At 42.6% G+C, this 25,504-nt stretch overlaps 1 protein-coding gene across 2 annotated transcripts in view; it reads left to right on the forward strand.

The window, feature by feature from the left end:
- SMC5 (structural maintenance of chromosomes 5) overlaps nt 1-25,073 on the forward strand; it is a 50,391-nt gene extending 25,318 nt beyond the window's left edge. The window contains exons 16-24 of one of the 2 annotated variants that reach the window (XM_063129334.1): nt 1,310-1,433; nt 3,695-3,817; nt 10,491-10,616; nt 13,711-13,806; nt 15,368-15,472; nt 16,337-16,456; nt 20,502-20,681; nt 20,770-20,865; nt 24,138-25,073. In XM_063129334.1, the coding sequence (XP_062985404.1) occupies nt 1,310-1,433; nt 3,695-3,817; nt 10,491-10,616; nt 13,711-13,806; nt 15,368-15,472; nt 16,337-16,456; nt 20,502-20,681; nt 20,770-20,865; nt 24,138-24,266 (1,099 nt within the window). In that variant the 3' untranslated portion in view covers nt 24,267-25,073. The remainder of the gene's footprint in view (nt 1-1,309; nt 1,434-3,694; nt 3,818-10,490; nt 10,617-13,710; nt 13,807-15,367; nt 15,473-16,336; nt 16,457-20,501; nt 20,682-20,769; nt 20,866-24,137) is intronic. The other variant, XM_063129335.1, reaches the window with a different exon arrangement.
- The last annotated feature ends 431 nt before the right edge of the window (nt 25,074-25,504 follow it).

Genomic DNA, 25,504 nt, shown 5'->3' on the forward strand with positions numbered 1-25,504 from the left:
ACACTTTAACATATGTTTGGATGGCACAGGCAAACCTTTCAGTCACCTGGCAGCAACCAGAGAACTATATTTACCTGTCCATTGCATGTTGTGTTGTTTGTAAATCAAATGTAAACAAGCAGTGTGGACAATTTCATTAAATTGCTTTGTTTACAAAAGTTACATAAATTGAGGAAAACTTTAGGAACAGTATGTCCATGTGTGTGCCTTTAGAAACTGTTGGACATTAACTTGCAGAAAACAGCCCATGTACTTGCCAAATCACATGTGAGCTAGTGTTTAAATACCTGGAAGAAAAATACTGGGGCAGTATCCAGTGAAGCTGATCTGCCTCTGCTAGTTCCACTGTGGTTGCAGGACCCAAATCTTGTGCACCGGGGCTTTTGTGTTTTAAAAAATGATCCCGTAAACAAGCAGAAACACTAATTTCTGGATCCAGACAGGTCAGTGAAGCTCCCTCCTGCGAGCTCTGCTGACCGGCCCCGTTCTGCTACCTTGTCCCTTTTGCACTTGTTAGGGGTCACTTTTAGGAATGCAAATGTGCAAGTGGTGGGTCGCGTGAGTACATAGGCACAATAGGATGCTACTCTTGGGCAAGATCCTGTTAAATCCAGCACTTTCAAGTCTGATTCATATAAATCGTCTAAATCTTTCCGATTGAAATCAGTGCTGTAGATCCAAAGGAGCTCTTGTGTGAGCCCAAAGAGATTTGATCCTCAGAGGCAGCTTTTTAAGGGCTTTTTGGGGGGGGGAGGATGTGGGGAAGCCCCATTGCACAGAGTACTGCTTGCACATATTTGTTTCCAGGACAGTGAAATTTAAAAGTCCCTAACTATGGCTAGATAATTGACATCCTTGAACATGGCATGCACGCACCTCTTTTTTTTTAAAAAAAAAAAAAGTGAGTGTGTTTGTGATGTGATTACACAGTCTAAGGATGGGTAAAAGTTAATTGAATTCTGTTTGGGGATTGGGATAATGATGATGAAAACATTATTGTATTGTCTAGGGGGATAACCTTTGCTTAGTAGTTTCAAACAAGATACAAGTTGCTAATGGAATGGTGATGGGATAGATTTGTTCTAGATGCATGATTGAAAATTAGATTTTTGTTAACAGTAACAAGCTCTGGAGAGTCTTTTAGGGCCTATAGAATGGCTCACACAGCATATTTTGATTTCCTGTATTTGAAAAGTAGCTATCCTGCCTTCTAGTTGTCAGAAATATTCATTAATCCAACCTCTGTAATGTTCAAGTGGGAATTTCATCATAATTCACAAAGCTTTTCCAATAAATCCTTCTTACACAGTTTAAGACAGATGGAGCAAGATGCCATCAACCTGGAAGAGGAGTCTGAGCGAGTAAATGCTAGTATAAAAAAAATCAACATCCAGAAAGTAAAACATGTAACAGAATTTATGCAACTAATAAAGGTAAACACAACTTTCCCAAGGGCTGCTGTTACTACTACATATAATGAAATGGTTCAAATTATGATGAATTACTATTTTTTACTTCTTCCTTCCCCTGTTGAAAAAGGTATTGATTAAAATGCTGATTGGCACATGTATTGATTACTTAATTTCAACTCTTAGTTGCTTGTCACTCAGTTACTGCCTCCATTTTAGAAGTATTCTGTTGAGTGGTACTAGGTGATAATGAAAGCTTTTGATCAGTGATATGTGAGTTACCACTTGATGTTAGTCATGATGGGATGATATTCCAGCAATACAGAATATTGCTGCAGAGAGAGAGAGAGAGAGAGAGAGAGAGAGAAAGTGAGTACCTTCCTACTTTTTAAACTTTATTTAAAATATTTAACATTTTTTATTTTTCAACAAAACAAGAACAGGCTTTATACCCCCCTTTCCTCCCACCCCACCCCCAACATGACCTATTTTATTGTTAGTTGTACCTATAAAGACAATGAGGAGGAGGAAAAAATGGAAATAAAGTAGACCCAAGGCATGTGAAAAGGGTGGTTGAGAATCCTTAAGGCCACATGAAGAGCATAACAGTTTAAATTAAATAGTATCTTTTAGTGATTCATAAACTGCAAGGAATAACTCCCATTTTTTAAATACACAGAGCCCCTCTTCTGTTGTGCACCTTCTCTTTTGGTGCTAAGTCCGAAAGATCCTCTAGCCAGGGCTTGATAGAGGAAGGAACCTTTACCTTCCACGTTTGCTGCAAAATCTGCACAGTTGCTCATAGCACATACTCACTTTGTCCTTTGCTGACATTTCATCCTTCCTACCACTTGCACTCCTGCACTGGAGAGGTAGACTGCACCATTTCTAAAGACACACAGCATGGGAAAGGTTCACAGTGCAAAAAGGTTCACAAATGTGCAAAGCATTCCTATGGAGGCAACTGCAACTTTACTGAGGCTTGCTTCTTTAAAAGTTCTTCATGAGTGCTCTCACGCATCCATGCTATAAATGGGAAGTGCTTTCCCTTTAAAGATACGTTTAAAAAGTCACAATGTGTCATGGACCTTTTGGGACGGGTGGGGGGAACAGCAACCGTTCTGTTGCTTTTCCTTTGCGATGTCTCAGGTGCTACTCATGCCATTTGTTCAGTCATAGTCCAAACCATTCTAGTTACCACAACAGATATGTTAAAAGAGAGAATCGTTACATTTTCCCCAGTGTCAACATACCTGATGCAACAACTGACTAACTCTGTGGGGGAAAGCATCTCCTGTATCAACAAACCATAATGGTGCAGTTGCTAGTGAGTGTCTTTCAGTATTTGTTCCGATCTAGCTGACGCGGCTGCTGCTGCTTGGGCCTGCTCTGTGTGGACTGAACTGCTGCTAGGCCCTCTTGTGTTTTAGGTTTATCACCTCAGCAGATATGGGGAAGAAAGATCTAAGTGCCTGGCTGAGGGTCACAGGAGAGGAAGGGCCACACTTCTGTACTATATGTGAAGAGATGAGGGTTGTCGTATAGGTTCACTAGTGTCAGGTATGGCACTAGTGAACCTATACAACAGTAGGCTAAGGTTATAGTCAACAGATCAGTACGTAGAAGGAGAAGTAGGGTAAGTGGAATACTCAACCCAAGTTGGAAAAGTTGGCTTAGAGTGTATTTATTTATTTATTGCATTTCTATACCGCCCAATAGCCAAAGCTCTTCTTAGGCTTCAAGGATATAGATAGAACAGTAAATAGCTGAGAATCTCCTGATTTAGAATGATTCAGAGCCACATTACACTTTATGCAAACACTGTTACATGTTTTTTGTAGCAACTAACTGGGATATGCATACTTTCACACAGGCGTTGTCAACATTATATTTGGCCTACACTTGAGACCTTTGAACTACATTTTTTTAGTGAAATGAACATTGTACTTCTTGGTTTTGTCTTTTTTTAGATTAATAAAACACTCGTAATAACAGAATGCTCACACAAAATGGCATAAAATTCTACATTTAAAGTATAAGCTTCACCTGTTTTAAATCATGCCACTTTAAGTGGACCTTATTAATCTCCAGCCATAAAACGCTTGCTCAACAGAAAAGGTGTTGCCTCTGAATCTGCACTAGATTGAAGAATTATTACTGTTATTATTATTATTTTATTATTTATTTATATAGCACCATCAATGTACATGGTGCTGTGACAAATGGCCTTCTCTTTAGTAACCTTTTCTGAATAACCGGTTCTAAACAATATTGGCTTTCTGTAGAATTGTATGACCCTGAATGAACACAAAACAAAATTGGTTCTACGGAATACTACAGCAACATTCCACAAGAACAGACTTGAGGCTGAATATAAAGCTGCAACTGTACAACTTCGAGCTGTAGAGGTAAGGCTTTTAAACTGGGTGAATTAATGTATGTATGTATGTATGTATGTATGTATGTATGTATTACATTTATATCCCACCTTTCTTCTATTGTGGAACTCAAGGTGGCTACATTATTATTATTATTATTATTATTATTATTATTATTATTATTATTATTATTATATTTATTTATTTGTATCCCGCCTTTTGCCCAATACATGCAGTTCACTGTCTTTCCCCTCCAAGCCCTGACCAGACCCAGATCTGCTGAGTTTCAGAAAAGGTGTCTGCCTTGTGTGCCTTCAGACTAGGGTTGTGCGCCACCCCAGGCCAAATCTCCGAATCCAATCAGCCTGCCTCGGCCTGGATTGAAGGCGGTACTGGTTTGGCCCAAGGCAGATTGGCACCAAAACCTTGGAGCGCTTCAGGGCAGTGCTGGGCTGCTCCCCCCCCTGCCTGAGAAAGACATCGCAAGGCAGTCCGTGAGTTCAGGTGAGTCCATTGGACTCACCTGGACTCACCTCCCTCTTCCTCCCCATCCTCCTCACCCTCCTTGGTCACCTCCTGTTCCGGCCACTGCTGAGACTTACCTATAAATCACATCCTCCCAGAGAGCTGAGCTGTGATTTATAGTTAAGATCACAGCAGTTCTCTGTTTTTATTATATTTATGGCCACAAACTACAGCAGTTGTAAAGGGCCATTCCCTTTTATGGCCTCTGTAGTATGCTGCCATAGATGTAGTAAAAACAAAGAGCCACCATGATCTTAACTTTAAATTGTGGCTTGGCTCTCTGAGAGGAAGACTTAATTTGCAGTTAATTCCTGGTGGTAGCAGCTGTGGGTTGGGGGGCCGGAAGGGGGGGGGTGCTGTGAGAGGGGAGGAGTGGGAGTCAGGAGTCCCATGGACTCCCAGTTGGCCTTGTGCCATCTTTCCTGGGTGCCATCCATGTGGCCGGCACTCAGCAACCCACAAGGCCAACCCGCTTCAGGGTGGTGGGATATCACTTTGGCAGCGAGGAGGGCACCCTGCAAAGCACCCCATTTCAGAAGCTCTGAAATGGCCTCTGAGGCGAGTCCGGGGTGGGGCTGTGCACAGCCCTACTTCAGACCATGTCTTGGGAACTTGAAAACCTACTAAATATATGTGACGCTCTTTAGTCCAATGGCAGAGCACATGCTTTGCATGCAAAACGTTCAGTAGCTGGCCTCTCCAGATAGAACTGGGAAGGTCCCATGGCTCAAACCCCAGAGAGCTGCTGCCAGGATCGACAAGTTCAACTTAATGGATCAATAACATCCTGACTCCGTATAAGGTAACTTCCTATGCTCATATAAGCCTTCCATCAACATCAGCAAAATAATATGAAGAGGCACAGTGCTCACATAGATTACACTGCCTCAGTAAGAGTAGGTCAGCATTTCACATCCTTTTTACCCACATAACTGGACAGGAATAGGGGGAAGGGCAGGAAGAATCCTGATGGTTTCTTTTGTCTCCTTAAGAAAGCCAAGGCTTGCACTGAGCTGTGGATTCAGGTAATAGCAGCAGTTAAATACTTCTGCTTTTATATAAATCAGAAGGCTGAACAATCAAGTGAAATTCCATTGCTTCTAATATGCTTTGGAATTGTTGTTTCTATATTAGTGAACTGTGTTGATAGTTTGTATGAAATTGCTTCGTACAAGTTGCAGCAGGCAGGCAAAACCCAACAGTTTCTTTTTCTGTGGGAGACAAATGCTGCCTATGTGCCTTCTGTGAGCTTGTCAGCACAGGGATTCATTAAGGAAAATAAAATATTGGATTAGAATATGTTTTCCTTGTTAACATGCATGTACGTTTAAAAATGCCCCATGAACATTAGCCGATTTTGTGTGTTTCAGTGTTCAGTGTGGCACCTTAAGTCGAGAACCCTAGTATTATCTTAGGCAATTTTGGTTATTTAATTCTCTTAATGAATGTGAGTGACAAATGTGTGTTTGTGACCCATATGGAACAGTAGGGAGGATTGTTAGTCCCATCTGCTCATCAGATAATTGGCACAGTCACCTTTGTGTTTGACAACTGTTTTGAGAGAGACTTGTTAATTGTCTGGCTTGTGTTGATTTTTAATACTTTGGTACATGTACTCGGTACACATTTGGGGAGAAAAGTCCATCAAGTACTATTCAGAACATACACCATGGTATTTATTTTAAAACCTGTTTAAGAACACAGTAATCATTTCCCCCCACTGCTAATATGTAATAATTTAGGAGTAATTTTCATACACATGTCCGTTCAGATCAGTTCTACTGGGAAATATTGGTTACTGGTTACAAATTTTTGTTATTGGTAGCCTGCCACCTCTCCCCCCTTCCTCAACTTCTCTTAATGCCAACGGAACAACACGAAAAAAGAAGGTGGAACAATTCTGGTTCTCCGTAGACTATCTCTTCGTGACTTGAGAAGGGTTATAAATCCCAACACACAAAACAAGGGCAAAGTTTATTACTATTCATTAGAAGTCCAACGTACATGTTTCATGCAAATAAGCTTTTCCTCATGTATATTGTCTTTTTGACAGATAAGAGATACATTTCCTCTATTTACTATCCAGTTTCCTCTCTGGAATGAATGGAGCAGTCATGTCTGGTAGACTCCACTGAGTATTATCAATTAGCTGATTTTTAACTTTTAAAGCTCTTTGATATTTTCCTCATGGTTGGGTTTCTAAAATGACTCCTATGAATGAATATAAATGTATAATTGTAATTATTTTATTATTCATTTAAAAAGCACCTAATTTTTTCTAAGCACTGTAGGGGAGACTAAAAGATAAGACAAATCTTGGCTGCAGGCTCATAATCTAACAGGCACGATAATAATAATAAAAAAGAATGGCGGTGGGGAGAGGAAAGCAAGCAAATTCAGGTACCAATTCTTGAAGTTATTTAGGGAGTTCGTTTCTGACTCACTGTGGGCTTTGCTAGATAGAGGTTTAGCCCGGTGCTCGCCCCAGGCTCGCCCCTGTGCATCCAGATAACGCACAGGGGATTCCGGGGTCAGGCAGGGGTGAAACCTCCCTGGGCGTGGGGTAAATGAAACCCCATTTAGCCCGGTTTTTCCCGCAGTCCCGGCCTCAGGTCGGGCTAAGGCCGGGACCGCGGGTGTGTGGACTGTTCCGCCGCTTTTCCCAGCTACTGAACTTACGCGTGAGTAGCCAGGAAAAGCGGCGGGCGGCCACAGCGCTCCCATCCCAGCGCTCGCCATGTCTGGCCTGTGATGCCTGCTGTTGGCGACAACAGGAAACGCTGGCTGGGGACAGTGGCGGCGGCAGCAGGACACAGGAGGTGGGGACAGGGGGGTATCGCAGGCCAGGGGAGGGAAATTGGGGGATGGGGACGGGGGGAGACCCTATTTTTTTTTTTAAAAAAAAACCAAAAACCTTACCTTTCCGGTGGAGCGCTCCTGCGCACACCGGCCCCTTCAACAACAACAAAATGGCGGACGCGACGGGGCTTCGTCGCGTCTGACGTGTAGATAGGTGCGGCGGCCTGTGCTAATTGTAGCACGGCTTCGCCGCACCTGAAGCACCAATTTTCAGGTAGGTCTAGCAAGGCCCTGTGATCCAGTTCAGACATCTTAGGAAAGATGGTTTCCTGCTCTGTCATAAAGCCAAGGTGAGCCTTGGACATACTTTCTGCAACCTCCTGTTTTCTCTCGAACTCTTGAGGTGGTCAGAGGGTTTTTAGGCAAACCACTATTCCCTGTGACACCTGAACTCTTAGGCCATGGCTAGACCAGGCTTATATCCCAGGATCGTCCCAGGATCATCCCTGTGCATCCAAATGACACACAGGGGATCCCGGGAGCAGGCAGGGATGACCTCTCCATTTGCGTGGGATAATCCTTAGGTCTAGCTAAGGCCTTAGTCATGGGTTACTGAGAACAACCACTATTTCCCAGCTCTAGATGTCTTGGGGGAGCAGTGGCTAATTTAAAACTGGGAGCAAAAGCTTTCAGTCTCCTTGACTGGCACATGGAAAAGATGGGGAGGGAGGAATGCCTGAGCCTTGCCACAGCTCAGTCATATAGTGGAGTATTTACAGCCATAGTCACTCCTTGGCTTCCTTATTTACGAAGACACGTTTTACTTTATCCCCCCCCCCAGGTTAACTAGCTTATAAAAGAATTTTGAAAGCAATCTTATTAGGAGCTCGTCATAATGGATGCTGAATAGATTCCAAAGTGTAGGCTATGTAGCTGCTAAACTATACTGTTTTCAGTAAAAAATATATTTTTAAAATTGCCACTGGAGGGCCCCCTCATGGTTCTGTTAGACTACAGTGACATTCTGAAAGAATATTGCACAAACGTAGAGTTGGCCTTGTGTGCCTTCTCCTCTAATTCCTTGCTTGATGTAGGAAGTCCAGCGGTCTAGCCTCTGCTTGAAGACCTCCCAATAAGGGAGAGCCCACCAACCCACTCGGTAATTGGTTTCATTTTCGAACTACTTATTAGACATTTCTTCTAATGTTCAACTGAAATCTACCTTTGTGTAGTTTAAGTCCATTAGAGAGCAATCCCATGGCCCCTAGACAGCATCTGGGATGCCATATGAAGCTGCAGATCACCTCCCCGTAAACACAGCTATGAGAATGGAGGAGGAGAATCATTTTGGCCTTCCCTCCCACTTCCACCACAGAAATCTTCTCTTACAGGGCCAGAATTGCAAGGGAGAAAAAGAGGCATGCTGGTGGGCAGGGAGGGGAAAGGAGACGCTTCGATATGCAGGATCCTATGGGCTCTCCAGTCCCCTCCCCACCCACCAGAAGGGAAGTCAGCTGGATGCATCAGAGGACCGCCTAGCTGGTTATTGCATTTTAAGCACAGCAGTGGAGGCGAAATCACCTCTGCCCTCCTCTCACCCTGCCTGGCGCTGGCCAGTAGGGCATAGAATAGACACCCATAGAATTGTGCCCTTAGTCTCTGAAGCAGCAGATTGTCTTTGTCTGTGTGAGAGGGCCCTAAAGGTATTTGAAGAGTGTTATCATGTCTCCTCTCAGGTGAAACACACCTAGTCCTTTAACCGTTCCTCATACAACTAGTTTTTCCATAGGGCTAACCATCTTTGTTGTCCTCCTGTGGACCCATTCCCGTTTGTCTACATTCTTCTTGAAGTGCAGCACCCAGAACTGGACACAGTGTTCCACATGAGGTCAAACTAGTGCAGAATATTTCTTGTGGCTTGGAAACTATGGCTCTTCTATTACTGAAACCTAAAATTGCATTCATCAATTTATACACCGCTTGACTATATCTAAAAAGACATTTCAAAGTGGTTTAGAACATAAAAATTAAAATACAAAATGTCAGCAGTTAAAACATTTTAAAATAGTAAATGTAAAACATCTGTTAATAAAATAAAAGATAAAATCCTCAGTGGAAACCATTTTAAATCAGAGAACTAACAATGAACAAATTGGGGCAGTACAGCCAGCCAGAAAAGGCCTGGATGAAAGGTCTTTAACTGGTGCATAAGACATGCTATAGTTGGTGTCTCCCACATAGCAAAGGGGAGGACATTCCACAAAGGGGTGCCGCCGCAGAGAAAGGTCGCTTCCAGGCTGCTACCAGATAGCAACCTGCAGGTTGTAGTACCACCAGGTAGGCCTCTTCTGATGATCTTAATAGGGAAGGTGATATGTCTGGTAACCTTGTCCCAATTTTTTCAGAGCTTTATATGCCAGCAGCAAAACCTTGAAGCTGGTTCAATAACTAGTTGGCAGCGAGAGCCGTTGCTTCAGCACTGGTGTACTATGTGTGTGGCCAGGTGTCCCATTCTGCATCCTGGCTGCTGCATTGTGCACCAGTTGCAGCTCCTAGACCAATGCAAGGGTATCCCTGTTCAAGGAAGGGCATAATTGGCATGCCAACCAAAGCTGGCGATAGGCGCGTCTCACCACTAAAAGTCACTTTGGAACACCCGCAAACTATGTTGGAGTTTAGTCTCAGTTTGTTGGCCCACATCCAACCCATCATTGCAACCAGGCACTGGTTCAGAACCTCTTCAGATTCAGGACTTGTCATTAGATACAGTTCTAAAAGCAGCATTCAAGTTAGCATGAAACTGAGCTATTTTATCTTTGAAGTGCCTTGCACAGCTACCATCCTGAAGCTTCTTCCCCAAAAGGGAGCATTAGTGACCAGGTAGTAGTTGGTATAAACCCCAAGATCTAGGGAGGACTTTTTCAGGAGAGGACACACCCCTCTATCGCACTCTGTCATTTCACTTGGCTAAGATGGCAGTTCTTCCCCCAGTCCGTGTGAGGTGCAGCCCATTTAAAATAGACAAAATTTGTTGTGGCTTACATTGTGATCAGCGTATATGCATGTTCAGGAAAGTCCTCAACATGCACAAGTAAGTCAGAGAAAAACCAACAATAACAAAAAAGCAACGTGGAATGTTCCTGTCCAGCCAGACAAATGCAAAACCAGAACAGCACCACTCACAGACAAAAAAAAGGGGGGAGGGAAATCTAGATGCTAGAAAATAATTTCATTTGGTGGCCATCGGATAAGTTTCAGCTGGTGTATCACAAATTCTGAAGACCTTGCACTGATAAACTTTTAACTGTGTTTACTTGCAAGTCAGTAATGTTTTCATAAAAACAATGTTGCCTTTTATTTTTGTGACTTTTTATTATAGCAACAGTTTTTTGAGCTGGAAGAAAGGAAACGCAGCCTTATGGAGAAATGTAAGGATTTAATGAGGAAAGCTAAGCAAGCTTGTAACCTTGGTCAAAACCAAAACCTTCCAGAAGACTGCTGCCAAGTAAGTATCACGATGGAGGGATCCTGCGCACGGACTGCCATTGCCTTCCACCCATGTCTCCAGGATAGTTTACGTAAACAATAAAATATAATCAACTATTATTAGTAGCAATACTTGCGTACTACTTAATATAATAAAATACATATCCAATACAATGTAATAGGAATGAATTCCAATTACAACAAGAAAGGTAAGATAAAAAGAAGCAATAAAAACAGACAGTAAAATGGCACAGTATTGTGATGGTCAGTTATAAGTTAGGGAAAGCTTGTGGGAAGAAGTACAGTTTTTGGAGGTGTTTAGAACACACCACATTTTCTGCCTCCAGAACTGTGTGGGGCAGGGTGTTTCAGAGGGTGGTTACCACTACTGAGAAGGCCTGCTTTTGAGAGGTGGTGTTGGTTGCAGAACCAAGGCTGTTTCTGAAGAACATACAGGTTGACTGGGTGTATATAGGGGAAGGCAGTTCACTAGGTATCCTTGTTCTGAGTTATTTAGGACTTTATATGTCCATTCCAGAAGCTTGAACATGGCTCAGTAGCTAATAGGCAGCCATTGCAGTGTTTTTTAAAACAAGTGTAATATGTACATGGTTGGCTGCCGTACTGTGCATCCTAGCTGCTGCATCTGCACTAGCTGTGGCTTTTGTACCGGGGCAAGGGCAACCCACATAGTGCATTACAGTAATCAGTTTTTGAGATTATCAGTCTATGAACCACAGTGGCTAGGCTATCCGAATCCAGAAATGGGCTTAGTTGTTGCACCTATTGAAGTTGGTAATAGGTACTCCAAGCCACCGAATTCACCTAGGCCTCCAATAACAGAAATAGATCTAGGAGCACCCCCAAACTACATATTTCTTCCTTCAGAGGGAGTGCAGTCCCATCCAGAATAGGTGAACAACCCTGTTCCCAGACCAGGGAACTGCTCACCAAAAGGCCTCTGTCTTATCAGGCTTCAGCTTTGGTTTATTGGTCCTCATCCATCAGTGCATCCATCAATGGCCTCTCCTGACTCAGATGTTACAGAGAAATAGAGCATGCTGATGGCACCTTGCCCCAAATCTTCTAATGACCACTCCCAATGGCTTCATATAAATGTTAAACGATATTGTAGACAGAATAGTGCCCTGTGGCACCTTCAGTTCAATTGACTAGGCTGATGCACAGTCACCCAATGTTCTTCTCTGGAACCGACGCCATAATTATGCTTGGAAATGGCTTGGAAACCAGTGTAGCTCTTTAAGCACTGGCTAGTTGTGTTCACAATAACCAGCCTTAGCAGCTGTATTCTGAACTGCCATTTTCACACAGTCTTTAAAGGCAGCCCAACTCACCACATTACACTAGTCAATGCTAGATGTTACCCAGGCATGGATCTCCCTGTTCAGGAAGGCTGTGGCTGCTGCACTAGCTCTAGCTTCTGGAAGGCACTCCGTGCCACAGAGGCCACTTGAGGTCCTCATCCAGCACGTTACTGATTCCAGGTATTGATTCAGCATTTCCACTGCCTCATCCGATTCAGATATAAAAGAGAAATAGTTCTTGGTGTCATCAGATCTCCGAACAGTGTCCCAGCCCTTCTCCGTTAGTATTCTTTCCAGCAGAACCTCCAAAGGGTAGAATAGTTTTTTATGCATTAGTAAGCTAGCTTGCTTCCGTTTTAGTTACTTGTATGATGGATGAAGAGGGGGCGGGGAAAGTACCTCTGGTTTATAAGCCTTTCGGTGGCTTCTCTTGAACTGCTTTTCAAAGCGTTCACCACTAGAGCATGAGCATAGATTTTAATCAAGGCTCTGTCATGATCTAGTTCACTTTATTCCCTGCCCACTACTTATAGAAATACCTGTAAAATATTGAAGACATAATTATCATAATTATGCTGGGCTATCACTCATGTTATATACTCTACAAAATAATTTTCCTTTGCACGTTGGAAAAAATAAAATAAAATTGCTTAAATGCCAATTTATCTTTCTATTAGTCATGACCCCTTTCAGTCGGTGTATTTTTTAAAGTCCCAAATTATCTGTGTGTAACAGGAGCTTTTAGCAGGAAGCATAACTTTTGCTCAAGGGTATATTATGAGTAGTTGCCGCCAAGACAATCATAAAAGGGGAAGATTCCACTCCCCGTGTTACATTGCCCTCTGGCAAGTGTGACAAGAAGAGTTCCAGCCTTCAGCCTGAAGCTGATGAGAAGGTGAGCGTCCCGGCTGTTGAGCAGTGTTTGGAAATGCAGCACAGCTACGGGCAAGATCCCCATCCCCTCTCCCACTTCAAGCCGGAGAGGAAAATTAGGGTTGCCATTTTGGTCCTGGGCTGCCCTGGCTCTTGGAGCACCTCAAGAAGCCTGCACTAAATCAATACCCTGCTCCCCTTTCCAGCTCAGAAGCGGACAAGGGAAGTCTGTTGTGGCCCTCTTGCTCTCCTGCCACCCACCCTGCTTCTGAGGAGTCACCTGACTCAAGGGAGGGAGCTTGCGAGAAAGGACAGTGACTATTAATGGGTACAGCAAACATACGTAGAATTAGAAGACATTGTCTCTTATTGTCCTTTTCATGCTCAGTTCGGTTTTGTCTCCTTTCAAGTACTAAAAGATACAAATGCATACAGCTCAGTACAATACAGCAACAGCAACACAGCAATCTAGTTTCATAAATAAGTTTTAACTAAATTGTGGTATTTGTGGAGCCAGGGGGCAGGGAAGGAAAGATTTTCCCTAGAACAGCAATGGGAGAGCTCTTTCGAGGTACAGCACAGCTGTGACACCACACCCCATTCTTGTCCCCATTTCCAAGCTATTGGACATCCCTGTAAAGAGGCTTAGCAGCAAGGCCTCTCTCTGCTTTCCAAGACCCAGTATGAGGTGTGGGAGGCTCCAGAGAAAGCAGCTGCTCTTGCTGTTGTAATCGTCGTCATCTTCGTCGTCATCAACTTCCCAGAGGTGACTTGCAAAGCATGTCTGTGGATTCCTGGAGATTCTGACCAGGAAAGTGAGGTCGAAGCCTGCTTGAGCTGAAAGCAGAAAAGCTTGTTCCATGTCCTTGGCATCTTATGTTACAGAAATTTGATACAAAGGTCCTTTTCTTTTAGGCATTCCGAGCTCTTCCAAATACGTTGGATGAAATTGACGCTTTACTGAATGAGGAGAAATCGAGAGCTTCCTGCTTCACGGGTCTCAGCGCTTCAGTATGTACTCCCAGTATATGACTCCCACACTGTACTAGGTTGCTTGGTAATAACAATAACAATAATAAGCTAAGCAGCAGGAACAATGTGTTGTAAATGCCAGTTTCTGAATGTATTAGAATTCTAAATAGTTTTTTTACCCAAGGACCAGGGTGTTCTATGCTGCTTCTGTTCTTAAAAAAAAGAAGAAGAAAGAAAAGCAAGGGGGGAGGGGAAATAGCTCTGGCTCATGTTTCACTTGATAGTGGTAGATGTACTTGTGCAATACTAGGTGTACCCTAATCTGTATAAAGTAAGGACTAAACTACATAGTATGTTTAATATGTAGCATGCAGTGTACCGTCTTTTTTCTTCTTCTTACAAGTAAGCATGTAGGCCCCTGACCTGGATCAGGATCATCGTGTTGATGGAAGAGATTTAGACCTTCATTTTCCAGTTGCATATTTCCTAAATTCCTCCCTCTCCCCACCACTCCCCCGAGAAAAGGTCTCTATCAGCATCGTTGGAGGTTTTTTTCTTTTGGGGAGAATTTAGGAAAACTAGCCATTGGGAGGGAAATGTTTAAATTTCTCCTGCCCTCATGTGGTAGTACCGGGGCAGATTGGGCCCCATTTGCGCTTATTTGTAAGTAAAAACAGAGAGGGTAAGCTGCATGCCACATACAGAACATATCAAGTAGTCTAGCCCTGAATTACCTGACCGTATTCTCCCTTATGAGCCTGCCCATGCTTTAAGATCTTCAGGAGAAGCCCTTCTCCCAGTCCCACCATCATCACAGGCATGCCTGGTGGGAATGCGGGAGAAGGCCTTCTTGGTGGCTGCTCCAGTGCTCTGCAACTCTCTAGACTAGCTCCCCTCCATGATGTGCTTTTGGAGGCAGGCAAACACTTTTTTGGTTCTGGCAGGCCTTTGGCGAATAATCTGGGTCTCCATCTATGCCAGTTGTCATGTATTTTAAATGTTTTAATATTGGAACATATTTAATATATTTTTAACTTTTGTATATATCCATAGGTTTTAAATGTACATGTTTTAAATTTTGTAATTCTGCCTTGAGGCCCAGCATTGGGCAAAAGGCGTGATACAAATAAATATAGTAAATAAATACATTTGCAGCCCCTCCCTCTAGTCACTTTTCTCTTTGCCAGACTCCCTTCCAGAATTGGAGAGAAAAATAAATCTTTTGGGATTTACTGGGGAGGGGTAAGAGAGGTATATTCAGCCCTCCACCCACATGCCTTTTTTTGCTCTTAAAAGTGGGCCCTACTGATATACCCATTTTATGTTTGATCATGAAAGATCCCATTTTAAACAGGTCAGCCATTCTCACATGTCGCTTGAGTTTCTGTCTGCAGCTGTGCCTTGGGTTCTCTGCACTTGAACTAGAAATACATTTTGTATTATGAATATAGATACACATGCAGCCATGTTTCGTGTGCTTTTTGTATGTGAACAAGTAATAGGTATTGAAGTACTTTCCTTTGAGCTTTAGACAGTAAAGGTTTTATATTGTCCATTTAGGAAAGTATGCCTTTTAAAAAGACCAACTTCTTCCTTCCAGGTTGTTGAAGAATGTAATAAAAGGACAGAAGAAATAGCGCAGATGACACTGGAACTGGAGGAAAAGAAAAAAGAGTTGGACAATTATAGGAAAAATATTTCACAGGTATTATGCATATTGGTGATTATTGCTGTTATTCCCACTGTTATTTTTTTCCTGAAATAAGTATCCATTAATGTACTGTACTGTAGAAGAAAGCATAAATAGCTGTTGGCCTCAGAACAAACAAACTATAATAATACCTACAGTCCACAAACCCATCCCTGCGAGTTGCTTGTGAATGGCAAGCCCATAGAGGCAGTGCACAGCTGCACGAATACCAAGAGCCATGTACAGGGACAGCCAGATAGAATGCAGGATCTGTGTCCCTCTGCCCTGCCCGCCACCAACACAGCCCCAGGACTCATCCAAGCCTGATATTCTGGGGATTAGGAGATGGTAGTGGTGGATAGACCTGGCAGCCTCCTACCACTGTGCAGCAGACCTGAGCAGGATGGACTTGTGCACATCGCCAAGTGCGAATGATGAATGGAGGTGGGCTTGGTGGGAGCATACAGTGTGGGTCATTCACCTGCACAGCAGCTTCCAGAAATCAGTACAACTTGGAGATGATATCAGTTCATGCTCATGAAGGCTGCCAGGATCTAGTGTGCAAGAGTAGTTTCAACACAGCACAGCTGTTGCACCAGCACTTTCCCAGCCCCATGCCATGGGGCAGAATGCTGATTAGGGTCACTAATCAGCATTCAGACATACTCACACTTAGAGTAGACTGATGGTAACCGGTGGGGCAAGTTAGTCATGGCTACCTTATGTCCCATTGTTTTCAATGAATCTACTCTAAGCAGTGACTATGTCTGGATCCAGTACAACATGTTTCAGATGTCAATATAATGATTACTATAGTACCAACGATGGAATCCTCTGCTTTAAATTCACTCCTGTTAACATGAGTCTTTTTATTTTTAGGTTAAGGAAAAGTGGCTAAACCCTTTGAAACAGCTGGTTGAACAAATTAATGAGAAGTTCAGTAGCTTTTTTAGCTCCATGCAGTGTGCAGGGGAAGTGGACCTTCATACAGAAAGTGAGGTATGGTTATCAGGATGAAGTAACACTGAGAGGAAATCTCTGCCCTGCATAGATACACACACTCAGACACAGAAACATCTCAATTACAGAATAAGGAATAACGTGCTTTCTCATATTGCCACTAAAGAGACAGTTATTGGAAGGTAATAGCTTTCTTTCTTGGGAAAACATTTCTTTTCATGGTGGAATTAACAATAATGTTCTCAGTTGAACACTGGCAACCAATTTTATTAATAGGTTTTATCTGATACAATATAAACAGTGGTTTCACTTGCAGCACCTAAACACTCAATATACATACTAACTAGTTCCTAAGGCTCTGTCAAACTCCAGTATCAGACTAAGAAAAGACAGTGATAGCAGATATATGTAGATGCAAAGAGCAGGGCTATGCAAAGATTCTCTGGCTCGGTTCTCAGTAGCTCTTGTTGAATTCTAAACAAGTGCAGCCTGCACTCCTATGCAGGCTTACTTAGGACTAAGAGCCAATAGAGAGAGTTGGGCTTACTACTGAATAAAAAGGTATAGGTTTGCTTTGACAGAGTAAGACACAGTGGAGAAAATGGAAAATCTGACCATCAGCCCACAAATATAGGGAACAGCAAGGGTAGGTTTACCCTCAATGGTGCCCATGAATGTACCCTCTTTCTCACATATTCATGAATGGGTGCCATTCACTCCAATGGGGATAAATGAGGTGCTGCACTTTGGAATGTCCCTGTAATAAGGTAAAGCCTACCTTTCATCCTGGACACTTGATGGCCCAGGCCTAACTAATAAGAATCCCTCTGGAGAATCCCTCAACACACATAGAAATTGGGTGTGTGTGCTCCGCACCGAAATCCAGGAGTCCAATGGACCTCCTAAATTGCGGTGCTGTTAGGGGGAGGTTTTAAAACTGTCGGAAACCTGTAGTGCGGTTAGAAGATTGTTCGGAGCCCTGAATGGATCCGTAAGTATCTGAAAGTTTTTTAGGCAACATGAGGGGTCGTTTCATGATGATGGACAACTAGCTGAACACTTCCATATTTGGAAGACTCTGTCACTGCGGGGTGAGGGAGGGATAGTTTTGAGATTGACATCTGTGGGCCCCTCCAATCACACTGCTTAGGTGGAGGGATTGCAAATGATATAACCCATTTTTCCCCAAACTGGAAGTCATTCGTTTGCTAGCTCATGGAGCAACAAATAGTCCCACTCCCCATGTGCACTATTGATGTTGGCTGAAAGGAAGGATTTTGGAAAAATGGCTCACATTATGAAAATAATGAAAACCATTCCACGTAAATGAGTTGTCCCAAGAAGTGATGATGACTGGCAGGCATTGTAGATCTATACAGTCTCACAAGGCAGTATTAGGATACGGAAGAGAATCTTGTGCCAAAGGCTGATCTGTGTACTGCAAGTATGGACACAACTTGGCTGGGCATAAAGTCAAGAGAAGAAGGAGCGGCAAGAGAAAAGTTTGCTATTGCTAGTACTAGTATCTCCCGTTTTGAAAACAAGACTCAAGACTGTATGCTTTCAAAATATATATAAAAATAAGGGTATTATATTTATGTTTGTTTTTGTCTGACCTCTCATAGGGAGAGCAGCTTCCCATTTCACCCCATTAGAACAAACGATCAGGGAATGCAGCAGATCTCTATTTTTATAAACTGAAGATGCACAACTGTGCATCAGCAAAGTAAAGGATAAAAGGTCCTGCGCAGTTTTGGATATGGGGGGAGAAATGGTTTGAGGAGGATCTTTTATTTCCTCTCACTCCCTAAAAATCAAAGGATGAAGGGATCAGCTTCAAACTTGGCATGGCTAAATCCCTACTTAAGAGCTCTCACAGGCCGTTTCTACACCAGCCTGAAAATCTGGGCTAGTCACAGCTGAGTCCCAGGGGCAATGGGGGGGATGAGCACAGGTTTTCCCAGGGATAAACAATTCCTGTTAAAACCCAATTCTTCCCGCAGTCTTGGGATCATCCCGAGTAGTGGGGGTCAGTAGAGGAAAGGAGCCGGGACGGGAGGAATCCGGGTCAGGGCTTCTTCTTTTTTTTACCTTTTTTTCCTGCTGGAGCGCAAGTGCGCACCAGCTCTTCCTTAAAAATAAAATAAAATGGCGGCTGTGACGGGTGCGACACCTGGGACGTCATGCAGCTGTTTGGACGCAGGGTGACGATCCCGGAAGCAGGTAAGTTCGGGATCATCTTCCCTGCATTCCTCTACACCCTTATGGTGTAGAAAGGGCCACAGTGCCAAGTTTCATCTCTTTACCTTTAAAAATGACAGCTGTAAGCATTTTGGTTTCCCATAGGCTGTAATAGGGCGGTTATCCGAAAACAAACAGTTCTCCAATGGGTAATCTGACGGGGTGGAGAGACAACTGCTCTGGAAATTGGAGCGGAGAATCGCCTCATTGTTATTGTATTTGCATAAATCTATATGCTCATAAAACCAATTCTTCTGAAGACGAAAAATACATTTTGTGTTTCTGCTTACTCAGGCAATAGTTTTCAATGGTTTCAGTGGGACCCAAACCAATCAGTAGAATAGCTGCCTTACATCCTGCTCCGAAGTGCCCAGTGTGGTACCTGGCCTTGATGATAAGGCAGGCTAGTCATCCCTTTTCCTTGCTGAGTCAACTCCTCCAACAGGTGAGGAGGGATCCAGCAGTGGTGTCAGCAGTTCTCCCGGGCAGCAACCTGGGTAGATAGAATGGCCCTGTTCAGACAACACACTAAACCGTGATAGTTAAGCATTTTGAGCTAAACATTATGGCTTATTGCGTCATGTGAGCCATGACTTAGAGTGTCATGTGAACTATTCCTAAGCATGGTGGCTACATAACCACGGTTTAAACACACTCACTAACCACTTGCTGCAAAAGGATTAGTGGCACAACCATGGCTTAGAGTGTTGTCTGAACAGGCTCGATGAGTATGACAATACCTCTTCTAAAATTATCTAGGGATTATTTTTTTAAAAAAATTGGAAGCTCTTTAAGTGATTAATCTGTTTAATTAAAAATTTGAACCATAAATAAAAGGCATAACTTTGATTATTGTCACAGATGTTTTGATGATGTTTGTCTCTTGCTGTTCCTTCAAGGAGTTTAGCAGGGGTGGGGAACTTTGGAGAGGTCAGGGCTTGCCCTCTCTGACCTTTCTGTGAGCTAAACACCATCAGGGCAGGGCCGTGGACCCTGATATCATTCAGCTTCAGTGTGGGCTGGTGAAAGCCAGCACACGCTGAAGCCCCTCCAACTGAGGCGTCACTGGAAGGAGTGCTCCTCTACCCTGTGCCGTGGTCATGGTGGCTTTGCCTGCCCATTGGAGAGGATGTGGGGCGGGCAAAATGCTAAGCACCCATACCCCTCCCAATTAGGAGGGCAAACGGTGTACCAAGTAAGGAGTATCCCCTTATCTTCAATCATCATAGGGATTCCTTTCCCTGTGACCTCCCCAAGGCCTTATTAGCCTCCAGGGGCTGGGGAAGGCCGCATGGAAGGAATACAATTCTCTGTGGGCTAAATGAACCTGGCCCCAATTTCCCCATCCCTGAGTTTAGGGTAGCTCACAACTCTGTGAGGAAGGTCTGCTTCAAGGCTGAGTGACGATTTGAACATGGTTGTCTCGTCATTCCACTACATTGTCTTACTTGAAGCTTTAGTTTGTTTGTGATGTCTGAGTTGATGAGCCGTGGTTTGAAGTTGGTTTACCAGCCATGGTTTGTGTGCTAACTAGTTTGGTGTGATGTTTGAATGGGGAATGGTTTATTTCTCTGCCTCCAGAGACTGTTGTACCATGGAGACAGGAATAAATATATGGAGCTCAGTGCCAAGACGATAGAAAACAAAAGCACACAAGCAGCTCTAAATCATGGCTTGCCTGTGTTATGTTTGGAAGTTCAAAACAGGGTTTGGGTTCTAAACTATGGTTAGTACAAACCTTGACTTGATGGGATGTCTGAATTGAACCATTGGGTGTTTCTCTTTTTGATGTATTGTCAATGACTACGTGCCAACTTGTAGAACTGCTGTCCTTTTTTGACAGGAAGAATATGACAAGTATGGGATTCGGATTAGAGTCAAATTCCGCAGCAGCACCCAACTTCATGAGCTGACTCCACACCATCAGAGCGGAGGGGAGAGAAGTGTCTCAACTATGTTGTACCTAATGGCTTTGCAGGAACTCAACAGATGTCCCTTCAGAGTAGTGGATGAAATAAATCAGGTACATTTACTCCGTAATGAAAGAGAGACTTCCTCAACTGTATGCAGTAGCAGGAGAGAAACAGTTAATGCTTTTCTTTCTTTTAAAGGGGATGGACCCAGTTAATGAAAGGAGAGTCTTTGATGTAGTGGTAAAAACTGCCTGCAAAGAGAGCACTTCTCAGTATTTCTTTATTACACCAAAGGTGAGGGACTAAAAATGGTGTTTTATGTGCATGCTATGTTTAGATTTATTTGTTGAGAGAATGAATAATACTCATGGATATCTTACCAGGTAGGTTGCCCATAATATATAAAATCTGCCTTTAAATGGTCACATCGGCAGTGTAGGAGGGAGAATGCAGCTGAGCACAGCTCCAAAACTTTTTATTTTTAAAGCATGAGCGATAACCTCATTTGCTGGTGTGCCAGGATAATTGAGGGACACTCCTTGCTTTGAGATGAGGTGGTAATGAAACTTTCAAGGTTTACTATTGTTTCTGACATATTAGCATAGAGGAAGTGAGGACAATTCTTCCCTTTACTTTGATGGAGGGTCCTACCTCACACTTAACAGTTCAAGTGACAACACTTCTTTGAAGATCATTTTCATTATTAAAAGCTAATGGTTGTATTTTAACTGTCTGAAGATCTTTTGTTAAAGCTCAGTATGTTTTACAAGTTAAACCTATGCCATCAGAAGTAGACACTGACTGCAGAGGCCACCAGTGAGGGAGGAAGCAGCAGCCAGGCACCTCTCCACCGTGCCTGGGTCCAGCTCCAGCTGAGAGCCCCCTCCCTCCTGCTGTCAACTGTAACTGCTGTTTACAACTAAGATTGTAGTGCCTGAATTTGCTTTCCTTTCCCCCCTCCCCCTCCTCCCTCCCAATCCCCTTTCCTTTTGTGTCATGTCTTTTAGATTGTAAGCCTGCGGGCAGGGACTGTCAAGAAACTTTTGTAAGCCGCCGTGAGAGCCTTTTTTGGCTGAATGGCGGCATAAAAATCCTTAAATAAATAAATAAATAAATAAATAAGAGCTAAGCACCATGAATTCAGTGGAGCAGGTAACAATGCACAGAATTGCAGTCATGTCCTTAAACCTAGTTGGGAGGTGTTATTGCTGGTATGTTTTTGGATGTCTACATTTTATGATGGAGTTTTCAGCCACAGTGTTGAAAATTCCTTTGTGTATAAATAATTGAACTCTCCCCCGGGGTGGGGAGGGATGTTATGACTATGGATTCCTCTTTGGCATGTGCCTATGGAGGCTGGCATGATGAGCTCCAGCACATCCAGATTTACCACTACCTCTCTGGGTCATGCTAGTCACCATTTAACTTCCAGGCTCAATTCAAGATGTACGTATTAACCCATAAAACACTTTGGCCTACATCCACCAACATTGTGCAAACAGACTTCATTTGTGCAACAGGACTTGCCCTTGGTCTCTTCCTCCCTGCCCCATTTGCTCTGGACCATACCAGGGGTGGGATGCTTAAGGAGGAGAGGAAACCAGATCAAGAAGTGGTTTCTGTTACGCTGGCAGGCAGCCAGCATTAGATACACCCTTTCATGCTTGGCACTGACAAATCCAAGCCTGTGTCCCACCTGTATGAAAACAGCTTTCCTATTTCTCTTCTTTGCTCATGTTAATGAGGTCCTGAAGCTGGCCCAGGTTCCAAAGAGCATCCTCCCAAGAGAGTCCCACAACCCTGCAAATGTTAAAGAAAAGGCTGAGCGTATTTTTACTGAGGGAAACATTTAGTGGTACTGGGTTTGGTTCCAAACATTCCCTTCCTCAGGTGGAAGGAGTTCTCTTCTGAAAGGACTCCTTCCACTGACATAAAGAACATTTTTTGGATCCTACCCATTGTGATTCTCATGTTTTGAAGACTTGAAGATTTAAAGGGTAAACAGGTATTTACATGGCTAGTTATTTGAAAACAGTTTCCATATCCGATTTTTAAAAGAATTAACTTGTTTGAACAACTGGTGAAATTCAGTACTTTTAATGATTTCAGTACAGGAGTTCAGCATACACTTAATCTCTTCTTCTGAAATCATTGGGGCTTTAAAGTGATCATACATACATTGGCCTGGTTCCGACAACACGCTGAACCATGCTGCTTAACCACAACATGGTTAAGGGAATTCCCTTAACCATGTTGTGGTTAAGCAGCTTGGTTTAGCGTGTTGTCTGAACCAGGCCATTGTGTTATTCTAGGGCACTCTTAGCACCTTTGGAGATAGTTTATCTGAATGACAATTGGGCCCAGTGTCAGCACAGGGAACAGTTAGGCAAATGCGGGGGCGTGCAGGGTACTGGCCTCCTGTTTTAAAAAAGCACTTTTCAATATGTTTTAATCACCTGGCACTATAAAGAAAAGCTCTGGGCACAAGGTAGTTGTAGCTGCCTTAATTTCCTTATTCTCACTGTCTCGGGCCCCACCCCCTGATTCCTGGGGGCAGGGCCCCAAGGCATTCAGAATAAGGATGTTAGGAGCAGCTGTGGCAGCCTCATCCCAATACTCCATATATATTATTGGGCAAAGCAGCTTCATTTCCAACACTTCAGCAGCAGGGCCCAAATAAATTATGAGTAAGGAAGATGATTGCAGTGGCACTGGCTGTAGGTACCTTGCCCAGCACTGTGAAGAGAAGCACTAAGGCACAAGGTAGCCATAGCCATGACTAACTTCCTTATTCTCAGTGCCCACCAGCCAGTGTGGTGTAGTGGCTAAGATGTTGGACTGGGAGTCAGGAGATCTGGGTTCTAGTCCCTGCTCGGCCATGGAAACCCACTGGGTGACTTTGGGCCAGTCTCAGACTCTCAGCCCAACCTACCTCACAGTGTTGTTGTGAGGATAACATGGAGGGGAGGAGGATTATGTATGCTGCCTTGGGTTCCTTGGAGTTAAAAAATCGGGCTATAAATGTAATAAATAAATAATATGAATAGGAAATCACATAATTTATTCGAGTTATCCCAACTTTCCCTGTTTTCTTCTTTCAAAGACTTTTTCTTAAAAATAATAATAATCTAATATCTGACTCTTTCCGTATTTGCTCTCTATTTATCCTCCTGTTTTTCTTGCCTGTGCATGTATTTTTTCTTATCTTTCTGCTTGTACTTCTATAATATGGGATCTTGCAAACATGCCAGTAGCAGAAATCTCTTGGGTTGCATCTGTTAATGTCCTTGGTGTGGTGATGTTTATGTAGTCGATATGGTGCTAAAGAGTACATTAGAATTTAATAATAACAGAAAACAAGTTTGTCACTAATCATAATTTATACTACATGTGTTGTCTTGCCCACCTGGCAATATTACTGGGCTTTGCTGAACTAAAATGGGGAAGGTGGGATGTCAATGTGTTCTTGAGAAATAGAATATAGTTGCTGTGACAAGCACTGATATATATTAACTATAAGTACACAAACTATTTTTAATGGAGCTTTTTCTTTTATTTGTTAACAGCTCTTGCAGAACCTAAGTTATGCAGAAAAAATGACTGTATTGTTGGTCTACAATGGATCCTCTATGCTAGAATCGAGCAAGTGGGACTTAAAGGCTTTCCTTAGGAGACGGCGGCGATTTCAGCCTTGACTAATCAGTAGATAACTTCCTGATGCTTTTTGTAATCTAGAAGAAAATTATTTGGGAACGACTGAAAAACTAAATTTCTTTGTTTATTTAAAAGCACAGCTCTTGAAGTGGCCATTGATGGCCTATGTTTTATGTGACTACAGTCAGTACTTCACTTTTTAATGGCCTTCTCGTTTTGGAGGACTGCAAGCAACAATCTTTTGGGAAGTGATTGAAAGAATTTTTTCATAACTGTGATCAATTGCCTTTGGTGATGGATTGAGAAAAGAAGCATGCTTGTAATCTTTCACAGCTTTGGAGCTTTGATGTCTTTAAATGCTTTTTATATATCTTGTAAATGTTCTGATACAGCTTTTGGTTTTATTGGTGAACTGGTAAAGATTTCACCAAATCTGTTTAACAAGTAAGTTTAACAGTTGTCACTGTCCATGGTTGTGAACTCAAAAGAGATTATACATGCTGTTGAAAGTTCTTATTATGTAATTCATATGGTATGGTGTATAAAAAAGTACCTTCCCCAATTGATGCTATAGTACCTTCTTAATTCAATTGTGATCTAGAAGAGGATATTTTCAAACACTTGCCAAAGACATAAAATATGCTATATCTTTTTATGTTACCCTCAGAAAGAACTATTTTCTCGACTGGTATTTGTTCATTTTATACAATGTACCATCTTTGTAAGTTGGGACATGTTTAAATTTTATCCCATGTACTTTTTTTATTTATTTAGAAAAAAAGATTAATCTTCTGCATACAAAAATCCTACAAACTTTTTTGTATAATAAATTTATATTGGAAATTTAATTTTATCTTCACTTTTTGAATCATTGTCCATGAGTGGAACAGGAAACTAACTCAATTTTTGGATTCTTCCAATATGAGAAAAATGCAAACAAAAATACGGTGAGCCTCAAATCATAAATGAGATGAATATGTTCAGCTTTTAAGTCTCTGGAATTGTTTTGGTCAATAGATTTACTCATACATGGATTTTGTATTTGTCAAGATCATATATAAAGATTGTCTGCCATAGAGAAGACTATGGAGGGGTGGAAGCAGTTTGCAATTCCCAGAACAATAATTTGGGCTGCAATTGAAAAGGGGAGGGATTTCTGAACCCCCATTGGATGCAGTGATACTTACTTCGAGTAAACATAGGACTTTAATTTTATTTATTAATTGCATTTATATACTGCCCCATAGTCGAGGGTCTCTGGGGAGTTTACAAAGATTAA

Source organism: Elgaria multicarinata, chromosome 6, assembly GCF_023053635.1.
Source record: "Elgaria multicarinata webbii isolate HBS135686 ecotype San Diego chromosome 6, rElgMul1.1.pri, whole genome shotgun sequence".
In the NCBI taxonomy this organism is placed as follows: Eukaryota; Metazoa; Chordata; class Lepidosauria; order Squamata; family Anguidae; genus Elgaria; species Elgaria multicarinata.